General features: G+C 39.2%; 1 protein-coding gene across 2 annotated transcripts in view; it reads left to right on the forward strand.

Moving 5' to 3' along the window:
* plekhm3 (pleckstrin homology domain containing, family M, member 3) overlaps positions 1-17282 on the forward strand; it is a 40705-nt gene that overhangs the window by 16243 nt on the left and 7180 nt on the right. For both annotated transcript variants that reach the window (XM_007547234.1, XM_016669028.1), the window contains exons 4-6: positions 2767-2912; positions 3173-3366; positions 8542-8605. In XM_007547234.1, coding sequence (XP_007547296.1) covers positions 2767-2912; positions 3173-3366; positions 8542-8605 — 404 coding nt within the window. The remainder of the gene's footprint in view (positions 1-2766; positions 2913-3172; positions 3367-8541; positions 8606-17282) is intronic.

Genomic DNA, 17282 nt, shown 5'->3' on the forward strand with positions numbered 1-17282 from the left:
TTAACGCTAGCAAACTCTCTGAAAGATAAAATTTTATACACACGTGCTTGATTTCCCTTCTATTTCTTACTTGTATTGTAAGAAATTAACCATTTAATGAGGAATCATGTTAAAGTAACTTTTGTTACACATTTTTGCTTTGCTCACCTAAAACACCACTTTGTAAAAATACAACAATAAAGCCAACAGTGCTTCACCGTTTCTACAGTCTATAAATCATGAATGTCAGTATGTGGTTGGTTAATCTTTAATTTTATTAGGCTTGTGTCAGTTTTTAGACGTAGTTTTAAGTCATAACTGTTCATTTTTGTGGTTTCCATTACCACAGAAAATATATATATATATTTTTTTATTTTGATTTTAAATCTCTAAGAAATACATAGAATTAAAGCTTTGATATTTTATTTCTTGTTTAAATTGAGTGAATTTCATTACGTAATAGTTAGAAAACATGAAACACCAATAGAAGAAGTTTTAAACTTTTTATCTTCAAAGCACAGTAAACACGACCCCTTAACTCATAGTTACTGCGATGCCCATGGTTTAGTGGTGGAAGGTAAGTGAGATGATCTTCCATTTTAGCAATTTAAAAGAACCAAAGCTAAAGAAAAATAGTATTTCCTTAAAATACAGAACCGTAGGTGTGATGTTTGTCACTGTTTTCTTGGCCAAATAAATCCCGGGTGAAGTTTTTGAAAACACAACTTATGTGTTATAACATACAAGTTTGGGTGGGATTAGGTGAAGTTTAGATCTTTGACATTAACGTAATTGTGCCCCCCGATATAAACAGCTTGAATTTGAGTTGTTTTAAACAGTTAAAATCAGCTAAAACAAGAGACGGGCCGTTAGCCTTTAACGTCTCTGACGATTTACAACTTTTCTCTAAACTCACAGCAATATCCTCCCGACTACAAGGAAAAAAAATATTGTCCAATCACCATTTTTTATAAATCCCACATTCTTTGTAAGGTAATAAAAGGTTTTATGCACTTACTGTGTCTCTTCCCATAAAATGTGTTATTACTGATGAACGCAATTTTTATGTATTAGAAAAAGATACGAACAAAAATCCCACCCCTTCATATGTGGTATCATTGAAAAGCCCTAAATGTCCTCTCCAGATACCAAAAGGAATTAATTCAGTAGAATGCAGAGGGTGGGAGATATTCAAGTTTAGAAATGAACTACTGGTAGTCAGGAGGATATGACAGTCTGTTATTAAACGTAAGGAACTAAAACTGATAATGACTCCATAGGACCTCTCTCAAAAATAGGAATAGTTTGGCAGGATACACAGGAGCAATCTGCTCTGTTTTAGGCTAAAGCATTAAACATGAACCAACAGATGACATGCTGGTTGTCAAACACCCAGAAGACACCCAGAAGTCTAATATTTGCTCTGACGTTAGCATGCATATTACGTTATGCTATAATTTTAACGGTTTGGCTTATTGGTGTGTTTATATGGGATCCAGTGACGCAACTGATTTAGAAAAAAAACTGGAAAGAAAATAACTTCTCCAATAAAGAACTAACATTTACAGCTTCAGTGCGTCTCTAAGTTCCAGCATGGGTATCTTTTTTTTGTCTTTTATCAGATAAAGGATGAATATAGCTTTAAATGTTGATTACAGCATTGTTTGTGCTGATCAGATGACACAGAGATAACAGGAAGCTAGCCGAGCCACCTGAGCCGCGTTGGCTCCCTCCATCTGTCTTAATCTGTCCGTGTTGTTGTCTCTCCTTCGTTCTTTCCTCTCATCTCTCAATAGTCTGTTCCTTCTCTTTCTTCCGTCTCGTGTTGGAGCACCGTGGACATGCCGACACATGTTCAGCTACTTCCGTCTTTCTTTTTTTTTTTCTGTTGTTTTTTTAGGTAAGGTTCTGCTTTTGTTTAGAAATAACCGATAACCATCTCCCATTTCTTTTCTTCCGGATCTTTCTATTTCCCTCCAGGCTTTATATCCTCTAAGATGGTGTGGATAAGGGACACCTGTTGTAGCCCTTCAGCACTCCGATGTTTGGGTGTTCCTGATCACAGAGCGGACCCGGGTGTTTGGGTGAAGCACAAACTTTAAAGGGTTGAGAAGACAAAGCAGGCCAGGGAAGATATCAGGCTGAATAGTAAAAAGAAAAAAAAAAGGTCTGTAGGAGTTGCTGGTGTTCAGAGATCTTGCTTAGTTAGGGTTCTTGTGATGGAGTTACAAAAAAAGGAATCCTTCTGATGAAATGGACAGGAAGATTGTTTTTGAAGCTCAAAACATCAACTTTTAAATAGTCTTTCTTTAGTTTTTTTTTTTCCGTTGAAGGGTGCATGAATACCTTGGTATTGGCATCTATTCCTAATATTTAATAAAAAAAATGTTTTAAGTGGTTACATAAAAAGATCTGCAGAATGTGCCATTTTTTTCTATCCGATTAATCGAATAATTGTTTAATCGATTACTAAAATAATCACTAGTTGCATCCCTACTTCTTTCTTTTTAAGCATCATAACGTTCTCCATTAGCATCATGGTCTTGCCCCTCTTTCTTTACAGTTTTTAGGTTTTGCACTTTCCATAAATAAAGTCTGACTACCCAAAGATTAACTGAGAGGCTTTGTATTTTTGCTTCAAAAAATGGCTACAATGACGTCTGAAAGGTCTGAAAATGTAAATCTGGAAAATCCAAACATTTTTATTTAACAATATAAGAAAACCTTGTTCATAAGCAGCGACTGCCCCCATGCTTACTGACCCCCTCTCTCTCTCTCTGTCCTCAGGCTGTCAGCGTCCGGTCGGCCTGTCCAAAGGAAAGGCCAAAGTTTGCTACTACAGCGGCTGGTACTACTGCCAGAGCTGCCATCAGGACAACTCCTTCCTCATCCCCGCGCGGCTGCTGCACAACTGGGACACCAGTAAACACAAGGTGGGGAAGCACACACAGCCAGCCTGGCCTTGTCTCACCATGTAAAGAAAATCACCAGGCATGTCTAAAGCTCACAGACGAGCGAGTCGCATCCCGCCTTTTTAATCTGCGCAAACCGCAGCCTTTATGTCGGACTGTACTTTAAGCCTGCTTCATCCAAAACATGCATGGAAAGTACAGCTTGCTTGGGATTATGTGTAATGTATTGGCGGTGCTCGGTGCACACAACCCAAGAATAAACTCTTAACGTGCTCCTGCAGGTGTCCAAACAGGCCAAGGAGTTCCTGGAGTTTGTGTACGAGGAGCCGCTGCTGGACATCCAGCAGCTCAACCCCTGCCTGTACGAACACTGTGAAGCGTTGAGCTCGGTGCTGCGCCTCCGTCAGCAGCTCCAGTCGCTCAGGGCCTACCTGTTCAGCTGCAGGGCGACGGTTGCCGAAGACCTGAGGCGACGGTAGGTCGCCTGAAACCTCACTTCTGCTTTTTGAACCCTCGTCGATCACGCCGCTCTCTCATTTCAAAAGAAAATTGAGAGTGAAAACGAACTCTTCTGTGCCCTAAAACGCAGAGTCGGCACCTGAATTTTAAGTAAACAACCAGGTGAGAGGCTCCGGGTGGAAAAGTTTTGCAATGATGAATATGTGTCAGCCGGTAAAAGGTTAGTTAATCCTGAATGATGCAGTGAGCAGCTGCTCTTTCCTTAAACAACCTGAAGTAAACATCCTGAGGCTCTGGAAACGATACAACTCAGAACCATCAAAGCAACACAAATTAGATCCTTCATGAAGGGGGGAAAAAAAAGAGAAGATGGTTGAGTTTACTTAATCTAGTTCTCATCTCATATGACGTTCGGTCCCAATTTGTTGAGCATTTTCATTGTGAGCACTGCAAGTTGCTCCCATGAGCAACATGAACACCTAAAAGATGAAAACTTTCTGTAGTGAGGCTTCGACTACAGCACATAAACTTCAGTTCATGCATTTTAAACGTTAAAAAGAATCTTTTCTGAAAGATTCTTTCAAACAAGCTTGGCAATGATGTGTAATTACGAGTGGTGTGTACTTACTGAGCAGGAGCTCATGTAAAAAGTCATTTACAGAAACGAGTTTACTGGCTTGTTTTCTCACACCTGTGCTTTCTGAGTTTACTCTTCATAAGCCTTTAAATATGAACAGTTAAAATACACTGACAAAACAAAATCAGTTCTGATGGCATCTGAACAAATATAACTTGAGTTGTGTCACATGGCAGCTGTCTAGTTCAATGTGTTTGAACTAGACAGCTGCCTTATGAAAACCCCTTAAAAAAACTTCTGTTTTAAGGTGAAAGGTCGGACTGTAAACCTGGTGGAGCAAATCAAGGACGGCAAATTGGCTTTGTTACCCCTAGGAACAATTTCATGTTACAGCAGGTTGGAAACTAAAATAAAACTATCATTTTAATGAAAAGAAACCCTGAAGATGAAATTACACCAATTACTGCAGCTCTGCTACAGCTTTTGACAACAAGACACCATGCACAGTACGACTGCAGCTTTTAGGTCTAACTTTGCGTTTTAACAAAATACAAAGTGGAGGTTTGTGTGATTTGTGTGTGAGGCAGACATCCTTTTGTTTATTAGACAATTAAACAGCTAAATATGGTCAAATGTGGTTCACAAGCTATTCGGTTTTCTTGGTTACACATTCACTGTCTAAGTCAGATTACTTTATTTCTTCTTAAGGCCATTTGGAGAAACACTTGAAACTGATGAAGAAGGAAGGAGAACAAGTAAAGAAATCAATGAAAACATGATGCTTTTATAGGTCAGTTGAACTGGCCCCCTGTTTTGTTTTTTTATACTGAAGAAAAGTTAAAACAACTCCATTGCCTCCACTAATAGTATGTGGTGAAATTCACAAGCTGTGTTTCATATATTTAAATATTTGTGATGATGCAAACCTCTAACATCTCCTCGGATGATCTGAGTGTGATTAATATGCTCACATTTTTTTTTAATCAATTGATGGCACTAGTAAATACACAAAAAATATTAATATTTGCAATAATAAGATTGTAAGGGACTGCTTGGATGCAAACTCTAATAGGCCAGGTTTTCGTGACCTCTATGCATGTCATGTATTCGACTGGAGGGATGGATTTCCTTTGATACCTTAATGGCATCTGCGCTCACAGGAAGAGGTGGGGGCATTTTGATTATGGAGGAAAAATAGAGGAAAGAGTCAACATGTGGGTTAATCATAACTGTCATCACAATATTTTACAGTGTTACTCCAATGGTGTATTTACACAGAATACCAAAAACCTTATTTTTACCATTAGTGATTGGTATATTGAAGGCGTTTCGGCATTAGGCTGAACCTTACATATTTGCTTTATGTAAAACTTTGACGTTAATGATTCGCTGAATGAACCAAGACGTATACAGAGGCATACGTTTATTTATTTATTTGTTTATATAACTTCTCACTAGTTTGGCCGTAATTTGAGCATGCAGTAGTGTAAACCTACCCCTCCCCTCTGGTTTGTGACGTTTCGTCTCCTTTCGAATGACGGCTGCGGTGAAAATCCTGAAACATTACTTTTACATTCTCATCAGTAAGTTTCAAGTATTTTCATGTTTCTTTGCTCGACCGAGATCAGCTAAATAAAGCGAGTTGCTGCTCGGAGAAGCGTTGCGGCTTTCTGTGTTTACTTCTGTCCCATTAGCCGATGGCGGCCAGCGGCCCACCACTTCCAAACACTCCAGGATTGATGAGGTCTGTGGCGCTAAAACCTTCCTGATGTCATCCGTCTACATGGGGGACGGGGGTATGAAAAGAGAAATCTGTGGACACACACACGCACACAGACACAGTTTAACTTTTACACCAAACTGTTGAAGCGGTGCTAGTGCTAACTACGCTCCAGTTCTTTCTGTTTCCACAAAACACACCAGCTACGCCGGCACCGGCTTCCTGCTGGACCAGAGGAAAGAACCGCTTTCGTCAGGTGCAGGGGGCGGGCTCCTGGGGAACAGCAGCCAATCAGAACATCGTGAGCGACTTGTCATAAGACTGGAGCTTAATAAATGTTCTTCTAAAAGCTGTTTACTCCTGTTTTGCTGCCGATGCGGATAAATAAATAAATAAAAAAATGAGCGGATTAAAACTGTAAACTGTCACAAGCACAGCTGGTTGTTTAAAGCTGTTTGTAAACTATGGTTGGAATGATAGGGCCTCAGTTTCCAGGGATACTGGGATAAATAATGTTGTGTGGTCAAGTTGACTCATGTCCTGCAATCAGTTCACAAAAAATGCAGACAAGTAGACGAGCCGATCTTTTTTTGGAGGGATTCTGGTGCAGTCTTTTTTGAAAGTACATAATGGTGCACAGTAAGAGTTACTAACTCTTTCTGCTGTTGTCCACTTGATTATGAACTGATATAGTTTTACCATCTGAATCAAACCAGAGGATGCCTACTTGTGTGTAAAATGAATGTACATTCCTGTAGCTGAACTTTGTCACATTTTATCACAATACAACCTTAGATAACTGTGTTTTAGTGTGATTTTATGGGACAGAATAAGTCACAGTAGTGCATAACCTTGAGGTGGAAGCAGTGTGTAGTGAAATGTGCAAAGTTTGGGTTGATGTTTAGTAACCCAGCTTTTCTGGTGTGTTTTCTCTGTTTACTAATAAGGATGATTCCTGAACTCTCCGGTTTACAGAATTTTTTTTTTATAGGTTTATTGGAGTAAAACTTTTCATCAGCAACTTTGCATCCTGGCAGCTTTTCTGACACTTCACAGCAACATAATTGTTGAAAGTTCAACTAGGGTGAGATAACTTGGTGATGGAAAGCCTTGATTTGCCACCTTTGTGCACACACCTTAACACTTACTTCATTCTGCACACACTTAGCGAAGTCAGACCTTCCTTTGGCAAACCGTCATAATCCCAGAGTGATAACAGTTTTAATAAAAGGCGTGTCCCGTGCAGTGGAAAAATCCTTCAGGATATACTGCTGTAAAATGTAGACTTGAGGGATATTGGTTCTTGCAAACACAAATATTTAAGTAGTTGCTGTTCTGTGTGAGGCCTTTCTAATCTAATCTTCTAATGTGTTAGCTCTCAAGTGTTTCTAATCAAGATCAACACGCGCGGCACAATCTCAGTTTTTGTGTCTGCGCGTGTTTGTTGTCGTGAATGCTGATGTGGTAACCGTTGGTAACCTGCCAAACATCAGATTATCGGTGGCGTCTATTTCCGTGGCGTATTTGGATCACACGCGTCCATGTACCACAGCGACACTCATCACAGCTTCAGACTGGATTTAACGCGGTGCCGTCTATCTTGGTTATCTGAGAGGAGGCCTCCGTCTTCACACACTGAAGACAATCTTCTATTATTGACTATCTCTAACCTTGAAGTATTACTGCTGCAGGAACATGCTGAATTATTTATATTCCTTTCACTTTTTTTCACATTTTATGTTGCAACAACAAACTTCAGTGGGATTTTATGTGACAGACCAACATCAAGTGACTTGTGGTAAATTTTAAACAAGACTCCTAATGGATTCTTTCAACAATGGCTTTTCTTCTTGCCACTCTGCAGATTCTCCCAGCCAAGCTTTCATGGGTCTCCAGGTTGTTTCTCTGGTTGCTGCTCTCTTGCCTTGTCAGTCAGTTTAGGGGACGGTCATGACTCTGTGGATTTGAAGTTATCCCATTCTCTTTCCATTTCCAGATTGAACATTGCTCCATGGGATGTTCAAAGGTTGGAATGATGGTTTAAACCCTGACCCTTAATCCTTGGCTGTGTTTCTTGGTCTTCTTGATGCTCGCTTAAACCTCTCAGGTTTCCACAGGGCCGTCAATTTATATTGATTGACGGCTTTATACACACAAATGGACATTTTACTAATTAGATAGCCTGGTAAAACCGAGCCCCTTGTTCTAATCTTTGCTTCGTGCAGAAGGACTGCACCCTCAAAGTTTTAATTTTGATCCAATCGCTAATGTTTGGGCTGTTTGGCCCTATGAAGCTTACTAGATATTGCTTGCACTATAAATAATCATGCTCTGATGAGAAGATAGCAGTGCTGGCTGTTGATGTTAATTCAGTATTTGGAAGCGTGGCCAGCACGGACTGAACGACTTCCTTCACTTCCTCCCCTGCCATTGCTAAAACTGCAGGCAGACTGCAAATCTAAAGCAACGCAGAAAATTGTCGTCATCATTCACAACGTCTCCTCCTCTTTGCTGATTGGCCCAGTTGAAATTCTACTGTAGAAATCCACTTCAGTGGGAGAAAGCCCAGACGGAGCACTGAAGGGAGATGAGAATTGAGCGTAATGGCGAAGCAAGGCGATGGCCAGGTTACTAACTAGGTTACATATGAAGGAATCCTGAGGTTTTATTTAGAGGTAGCAGGGTGTCAGATGTTTGCATGCTAAAATAACAACAATGCTAACAATCATGTGCCTCTTTGTGTCACATAATAAACTACACTGGGGTCAGTCTCCTTTTTATCTGATGGGTAAGAAAGATTTTAGATGTTTTCATCAGTGTAAAATTACTTCATGTTAACCAGTTGATCTGCTTTGGGGAAAATGATGCAGTAAATGTTTTTGTGTCTCTAACAGGATTTTTCCCAGGGAATACCTTCTACAGCACATCCACCTGTACTCTCTGGCCGACCTGCAGCAGGTACACATTTACACACACAAACATACATGGGAGTTGTAGTCGTATACAACAGAAATGATGTATTTTAGTCACCGACTAAAGACACATAAGCTGTTTTTCTTACTCTGTTTATCAAGGTAAACCTTCCTGCTTAATGTCTACTAGCTTCACCAAAGTTATATCTCTTAGTTAGTTTCATAATATTAAGAGAGAGAATATTCTACATACAATTTCTTTCTTCAAAATCTGAAATTTACATCGATTGAGATGAACATGCCTTTAAGGAGTTTGTAGCCTTCTGATTTCACAACATTTGAGATAATTGGAGACAAATTTAATTCAAGTTCTCTGTTTGGTAAGTTCATTGATAACCATCGTCTGGATAATTTCACTATTCCATCTTTTTTTTTTTTTGGTCTAACCAAATGTTTAAACAATGGATGAGATTCAGTTTTAAGATGGATCTCCATATTTAACAGATGGGTTTCTCTGACACAAAAAAATGTAATGCCTTGCAAAATACTGCCTTGGCACAATATTTAATATGACGCTAAGTTTCAATTGGCTCAATTTATTTTGGCAACATATGGCCAGTTGAATGGACTCTTTTTTTATGCCCACACCGGATTTATGTTTCTAATGGCTGAGATACTAACGTATGTGGAGAGTTTTGGGGACATTGTTTGATGATTAAGAAATTAATCTAAAAAGATATTTATTATATACATATATCGCGGTTCACCGATTAATCGCACTGAGTTTCTTAATTTTGGTAGATTTGCGATTAGTCGATATCTTTACCACTAGCTACCCCAATATTGCTAATCTAGCAACTTTGTCACTATATTTAGAAAAAATTTACATATTTAAAATTGAAATTGGCAGATCAGAGGATTATTTGCCTAATGATTGTTTTCCTGGCTGACTGTCCTCTGATTTTGCTCACCTTTGTCTCCAGTTTGTTTTAAAAGATGTCATTGTTTTCAGTTTCACATGAAAGACTCACATTTTTGTAGCAAAAAAAAAAAGAAAGAAAGAAAAGAAAACGCGCCCCGGCCTCCCCGCAGTTCATCGCCGAGCCGTCAAACTGAGTTGGGGGTCTGAGGAAAAGCGAGCAGAAATGACTGAAAAGTCCTTTTGTTTGTCATTATGTTCATTATGTAGTAGCTTGCCCCTGTTTTTTTCTCTTTTTTTCCCTTCTTCTTCTCTTCCCCTCTGCTTTCATCCCGCTCTGACTCAGAGATCGGCCTCAGACTCTCACGGTGAAAGAGATTGGACCCCCTCCTCCTCCACTCCCACACTCTGTGTCTCTCTCTGCTTCACTAATTGGTCACATTCAGAATCAACAGGCAGAAAAACAAAGCGTGACATCCCTCCATTCTTCCCAACATCCCCTCAGCCTCACGCACACGCTCGCCGCACATGTGCGCTCCCCTGCTAAAGCCCGACGAGTCGCTCAGAAAACCCCCCAAAGCAGACATTTGCTACTAATTCCAACAAGAGTCTTTGATAGAGTCTGCCCTCTCCTCTTTTCCCCCCCCCCACCACTTCTCTCTCTCTCCCTCTCTGTCGGAGATTCTCGAGCACTCTGCCTCTTAATTGGTTTTCCATATTAACAAGCTTGTTTCTTTTGATTCTCCTCCTGAATAAAATGACGCACTTGATGAACGTGGCTTTTTTTGTTCCAGCTCAGAGGTCAGCGAAGGCTGAGCTTCTCTGGCTAAAGCTTGGACCACATTAGTCTTTTCACCTCCTGACAAACAGCCTCCACCCTGAACCCCCCCACCCCCTCAATAAGGAGCCAGTCGGTTTTCTAGAAGCCATATGTGTTTGTCTAGGGACACTCATCGCAGTTCCTCGGCCGGCTTTAGGGGCGGTTTCTGTGGTTTTGTGCGAAGACTAAAGTAGCAGGAAGAAAATGTTTGTGTGTATGCATGCAGCCCGCTTCCCACAGTGACACCCTGGCATTCCCTGTATGCCTGGCATGCCTCTCCACTCACACTTGACCAGACACACAGAGGCCTCTTAAGTAAACGCAGGTGTTCTCAGGAAGATTTCCACCTTCTCCTCGTGGGTTCAGCCGCAGGAGGAGCAAACATAGATGGGGGAAAGTATCAGGTGTCCCCAACTTTATGGTCATGTGAGATTTCAAAGTTGTCATTTTATTGTCCAAGTAACAGCATGCAGCGAAACGAAGTTGTTGTTTTTTTGTTTTTTTATGTTACTGTGAAAAATGATTAAGATAATTAGCTAAAATGTCGCAGTGGTGCAGCGGGGGTCGTTCATAAATCACCAAACAGGTCAGTGGCTCAATGATGTTCCAAGAACCTGGACATTGATGGCATAAAGACAGCTTAGCAATTTTTCTGTCTTCAAGTCCAATTCGGTCTTGGAAAGAAGTGATGTGTTTTCCACCTTTACTGTGACATATGTGACACAGAGTTGAGAGTTGGTGAAAATATGACAAAAAGGCAACAGTAGCTTGATTTCATAAGCTGTACACCTTTAAACATAGAAATTCTTAGAGCAACTCCTGATTCAAAATCAATATTTAGTCTTACTAAGTAATAGTCTGTCAATATTAACTTTTTCACATTGTTATATTTCAATTACTCCATAAAGAGCAGAATAGAAAATATTCAGCTTAACAAACGCTTTTAAAAACTGTGGATCTGCTTATTTATTCTATCTTTTTGGTTAAGTTCATTTGAATTAGATGTCACGGATGGCAATATTATATCAGTTTTCTGTTTAAAATCAGAGCAAAAATGTTAAAAAAAATGGTGTGATGCTGTGAAGACATAGTTTTACTGAAGACCAAATTTTAGCAACTCCTGGAATCCACAGAGGGACAGTTTCCACTTGATGCACAACAGCATCCATCAAGTTTTGTGTATTTTCCCTTTAATGGAGGAGAGCGCGTTATCCAAACAGAGTTCACCCCGTTCTTCCCAGCCTCGTTATCCCAGCTGGTTGTCCAGTTTCTCAATGGAACTTCAGTGCGTGCGTGCGTGTGCGTGTGTGTGAGGGAACGAGGAGGGCACGCTAACGGCTGTTAAACAGCAGTTTTAGGGGATTAGGAGGTTTTGGAGCACAAAGACTCTGCGTGCAGCAGAGAAAGAGTTTGAACTGGAGGAGGAGGGGCGGAGAGAGAAAAGCTGAAAAGTGGGTTTTTGTTATTGGGGGTTTTTGTGGGAGCTTTTTTTAGAAGGGGAAAAGGTCAAAGATAATCCAGGTGCAGAGATTTTTCCACATAAAATCAATAATTCGGTTGATAGTTTAGGTTCTGTCTAAACAGTAATATTGGATTGTTTGGACTTTTGCTGTACTCTGGCAATTACCAAAAATATGCACATAGCTTTTCATTCATTTCAATGAATTAGTTCAAAGCACATGAATTACGCCTCATGGTGACATTTAATCCCATTTTGTATCCATTAGCAAAGCATTTTGTACGTAAAGCATTCGTTTATTTTTCTTTGCAATTAAGGATTTTCATAAATATTGCTCATATTATCTGTATAAAATATTAAAACCACTTAATTATATTTATGTTTTAAGAATATTTCCAGTCTCATTATTAAGACATATAATTGTTTTTTTTTTAATCGGCCTCAGTGAATAATTTATCTGATTCAACATTATTTTGCTTAGTCAGCAAGTCATTAAATGACAGGTGTCAAATTACTTTTATATATTATGAAATATGTCTTGGGTGAGCAAAACAAAATTCATACTTATCTAAAATTGAATGGTTGTATTGATTACATGTCAGAGTATTATCATTTCACTTAGGGTCTGACTTAGTCCAACGTATTTCTGAAATATAAAAGCAAATGTTTTCCATAATTTGGAGTTCCGTCTTAATGACAGCTGAAACTTCAAGTATTAGTGATCAAAAACAATCACTGAGCCAACATCTCTCCGTGGTTCTGGTTCTGTGTCTCTCTCTTAGTCTGTGTAAGCCCATCACTTTCTGGTTCTCTTCTTATTTAGCATAACTCAGACAGAAGCAACTAAAGAAAGCAGCAGATTTTAGGAAAAAATAGACTCTATTACTTTTTCAAAAACAGTTTTTAAACAAATAAGATTTTCCTCTGACTGAAAGCAAAAGTATAATTCAAGGTTTTGGAGCAAACTCTTTTCAAAAGCTTAATTAAATCAGAACTCTTTCGCTAACCTCCTTCACTTCAAGCAACACTAAGTATTATTTACATGCATATAAATAAGTTCAGTGCTAATCGGGGTCTTAAATGTTGCATGTCCTTTCCAGCATTGTAGGACTCAAAATTTAGAAAAGGAACAAGAAAAAAAAAGCAAAAAATGTGGAGAGGTGGGGCAAAATTTAAAATTTAAAGGAAATAAGAATAGAGGAGAGAAAAAAAGTAAGAAAAGAATAAAAGAGAACACCTTAGAAGTCTGCTTCTACACCTGCAGAAAGAGAGAAAAAAACAGAACCGAGAAACCACAACAACAAGCATTTTCACATGGTAATAATTAATTCAAGATATACTTAGTGGCAACCGCAGCCCAACATGGAGTATATCTGTAAACACTTGAGTCCAAACACCTGTGTGTGGGTGTGTGTGATAAAAAATAATCTAAGGTTCATCCTCTTCAAGATTTAACCGCATTACAGTTTAGCCTTTTGTCATCAGAAAGCCCTTTGCACAAGTCATTATTCTCCAAAGACTTTAGACTACATGATACTTCCACTTATTCTTTATTCTTTTTGATCAGAAGTCAGAGTTGACGCTGATGAATCTTAGACCTCATACTTTAAAAAAAATCTCTAATGTCTTAACATAGCTTTAATTTTAACCAAAATGTTAGGAGACGAAACAACCGAAGCTACAAAGGTATGCAAAGGAATACAAAGAGATAAAAGAAATGCCACATTTTGCAGATACTGTATATTATGCCTTTTTTATATTAGAAATGCATTAAAAGATCCGAATAAACAGTTCAGTTATTTTTTTAAAGAAGAAAATAAACATCTTGTTGTCTAAAATGCAATAACAGCAGTAATTTAGTGCCCGCTTGATCTTTTGCAGCTAAAAAAAATCCTTCTAACATCAACGTGTGAAGAGCTCAGGCCTTTCTGCTTGACTTGGTGACTATTTTTTAGATTAGATAGGTATTTAATAGATTTGTTTTTCTATCAAATTTGAACCAGGTGAAGCTGAAACTGCCTCTTGAGTTCTGGTTAGAATATATTTACAGACAAATTGGGGTTTTTATTGGGGGGGGGGTTAAATCTTAAATGCAAAAAGTATATATGGTATTTTTGTCCAGTTTTCACTTGATTTCTCCTCAGTGTGTTGCTTTATACAGAAAATGGCTTTTTTTGAATCCAGTTATCAATGAGTCAATTACTAAATTAGTTTATTTTTTTTCAATAATGGATTTATCACAATTAATCCGATTAATCGTTTCATCTCTAAAATATCTTCTTTTAGCTTTTTATGTCATTGTTTTTGCAGACAAAGACTCAGCTAGAATCTGTGTGTGCAAATTAAAGCTTTACGAGATTTGGAGACCAGATATTGGTAACTAAATTCTGATCGCAGCATCTCTAAATGATCTTAAATCACAATGCATGTCCGGCGGTTCTGAAACCTGCAGAGGTCTGAACTCATCGACTCTGAACTGCAGCTGATTTACTGTCGTCTCTAAGGACAACTACAACTTTCTTATATATGTTCATATTAAATTTCACAGTCTGAATTATCGTCCCGGTGTGATACAACCAGCCAGTGGCACTTTGATGGAGCTAGTAAAACGGTCAGAGGTTATTTACTGCGGCAGTAACAGCTGACGTATGGGCGTTTAAGGAAAATAAAAGCCAATTTTGACCTTAGCCAACTAGTTTTGATCAAAACAAGCTGGTACCAGCCTCTGGAATTGGATGTTTTAATGAAAAGCACCCAGGCTTTATCCACACAGAGGATTTGATTTACTTGTTTTCTGTTTGTCAAGATTTTGCTCTTTCACAGAGTTACTCCCATGCCTCTCCATCAGACCGGCCATCTTCCTGCTCTTTTCCCCGCCGTTCCCCTCGGAGAGCCAGTCAGTCACCAGAGCTCTCCCGCCTTTCGCTTGACTCTGCCCAGTCCAATTATAGGGGGCCTTAATTACCGAGCCTGTCAGCCTCCATCAGCAGATCCATTCGTCATGTGGAACTGGGCTGGACCGAGCTGAGCAGGCCTGCTTTACTTTGGGTTTGGTTTGGCTCGGTGCGGGTGGAGGGGGACACGCACGTCTCTCTGCTTCCCTCGGGACCGGTCCAATCCGTCTGGCTGCCGTTAGAACTTGATTATCTGGACTGGACTGAGCACGTTCCTTTATTTTAAGTACGCAACACTTGTGAGAACGTTTCTAAACATTTCTGTTTGGGTGTAAAAGCATTTCCTACCCGTGGAAACGAAGTCAGTTCAGCTCATCTCAAGGTGCTTTCCAAGTCAAACCATCCAATTCAAGTACAGGAATCAAATCAGTCCAGTCATACAGAAACGTTCAGATACAAGTGCTTGCATTTTAATATGGACCTAATATTTAATAGGGGTGTGGAGGTGGGCATTTATCGTATCGTTTTGATACAAATTCAGATTCATTGTTGTCACAATGAATTCCAATTTATGTTTTTAAAAAAACCCAAAAGGTATTGTTTGGATTGTTAAGTTTTACTATTTCCTCCATAGTTTGTTTAATGAGAATATCAATAAATGTCAATCCTTTTGAAAATATGATTAATTACAGTTACTATGTGCAGTTTAGTGATACAAATCACACTTGTTTATGTGACTGGTGTCCTAACGAAGCATGTTGCTAATGGAAATGTCTATCAAGAGCGGTATTTAAAGCTACATGTGGAGTTGACTGCTGTGTCATGTAGTCACAGCCATACAGATCTAAAAACAAAAAAAAAGGAATAAGTACTATTTATTGTCTTTTCTTGTCATTATCACAATAGTACTAAATCACACAGGTCCAGTTAAAGTCCCATTAGACTCCACAAGTTTATTGTTGTAATTCTAGGCCAGAAAATACATTTTTCTTTGGGCATCAATGAGAAAACAAACTGTGGTCCAGTAGATGGCATTTAATGGTCGTCATGGAGATTTGGGGAACCCAAGATGAACAGTGAACTTAAGCAAGTTTTTTTGTTTATTTATCGCTTCAGTCACAGTTTTGGTTCATTTGAGCTTTTTACACGTTGCTCGAACTGTAGAGGTAGACCCCTTTAGGTATTTCCTGAGTACGCAGAAGTCTCAGGAAATACCTGAGACTCCTGCCATTAAAGACCATTAAAGAAAAACACTACCTTTGTGTCGCATCATAATTATACCCCAGGCACATTATTTACTCATTTAAAGTTCCTATACACTTTGACAACCTGACAAATAAAAAAGCATAAATTCTGAAAAAGCGCTTTATTTACATTTATTTTTACAGAAATTATTGAGTAGGACCAATCAAAACGATTCATTTTAATTGGTCCTACGTTGTTTTTCTACCTGTTATTTAGGCCATATTTGTCAGTGTCCTGCTATGAGCTGCTTGCGCTGCGTTTGGGCTGCTGCCTGCTGAAGACCATTTCATTTCAGTTTGAAGTGTCGCAGCTCTTTACTCGGCTCTGTCTGATTCGGGGCAAACAGGATGAGTACATCTTAGTGTTTTATGTTTCATCTGTGTGCGTGTGTGGTTTCTTCCTCCACTCTCTACCTCAAGTCCTCCTCTTGTCCTCTCGTCGTCTGAAAAACAGCGTGAAGGAGGTTATAATTGGGAGGTCCAGAGCTCTGCCAGGTGGAACCACTCGTATCTGAATGCAGGCTCTCGCTTCTCTCTCAAGATCTCATGTTTATTATACCTCTGCCACTCTCTCCTACTTCCTCCTCTGTTTTTTTCTGCTACTTTTTCCCCGTCTCCGTCAGACGTGCGCCAGTCTTTATACGCTGATGAACCGGTTCATGCTTCGCTACCGGCTCATGGTAGCGAAGCATGAACCGGTAGCTTTTGAAACATGTTGAGTTTTTATGTTCTCTGCTCACTCGTACACAGAAGAAACGCAACAATACAGCTCCTCCTTCCCCCTTCAGACCTCCACCATCCGACCCCACCGCCGCTCCTTTTAGGAACTCGCCAATCGTTAAAAGACAATCTCAAAAAACAAGATGGCCGTTCTGTTACCTGTCGTCCTCTCTTCCTTCTGCTTCCTCTCCTCTTCTTTTTTCTTCTCCATAAACCAACAACAGTCTTAGTGTAAATTGCTTTAAATTAAGTTTAATCTCTTTTTTGTGTGTCATACGCCTCTTTAGCACTATTCTTCTGTCACCTTTTTGTTTAATTTAAACAGTTCCACCTGACTATTATTTTTTGACTGTTGCAACGTAAAAATATAGGGTTTTTTTTCTTTAAAGTTGGAGTCAAAATTTGCCATATTTGCTATAACATCGTCATGGCAAAAAAAAAAAAAAAGACAGGACTTTAGTATAGTTAATATTTAAAGTGTTCAAGTATCCTCTTGAAATTGCATCCTTTATACAAATAAAACTAGAAAATTAGCATTTCCATGAAAAAATGGAAGTGTGAACGCTGTAAGCTAACGCTAACTGCTGAAAACCGCAGAACTATTTGTAGTTAACAGAACTACAAATAGTTGCTGAAATGTAACAAGCAGAAGCTGGAGAACGAAGTG

This window comes from Poecilia formosa, unplaced genomic scaffold (assembly GCF_000485575.1).
Source record: "Poecilia formosa unplaced genomic scaffold, Poecilia_formosa-5.1.2 Scaffold19, whole genome shotgun sequence".
Classification (NCBI taxonomy): domain Eukaryota; kingdom Metazoa; phylum Chordata; class Actinopteri; order Cyprinodontiformes; family Poeciliidae; genus Poecilia; species Poecilia formosa.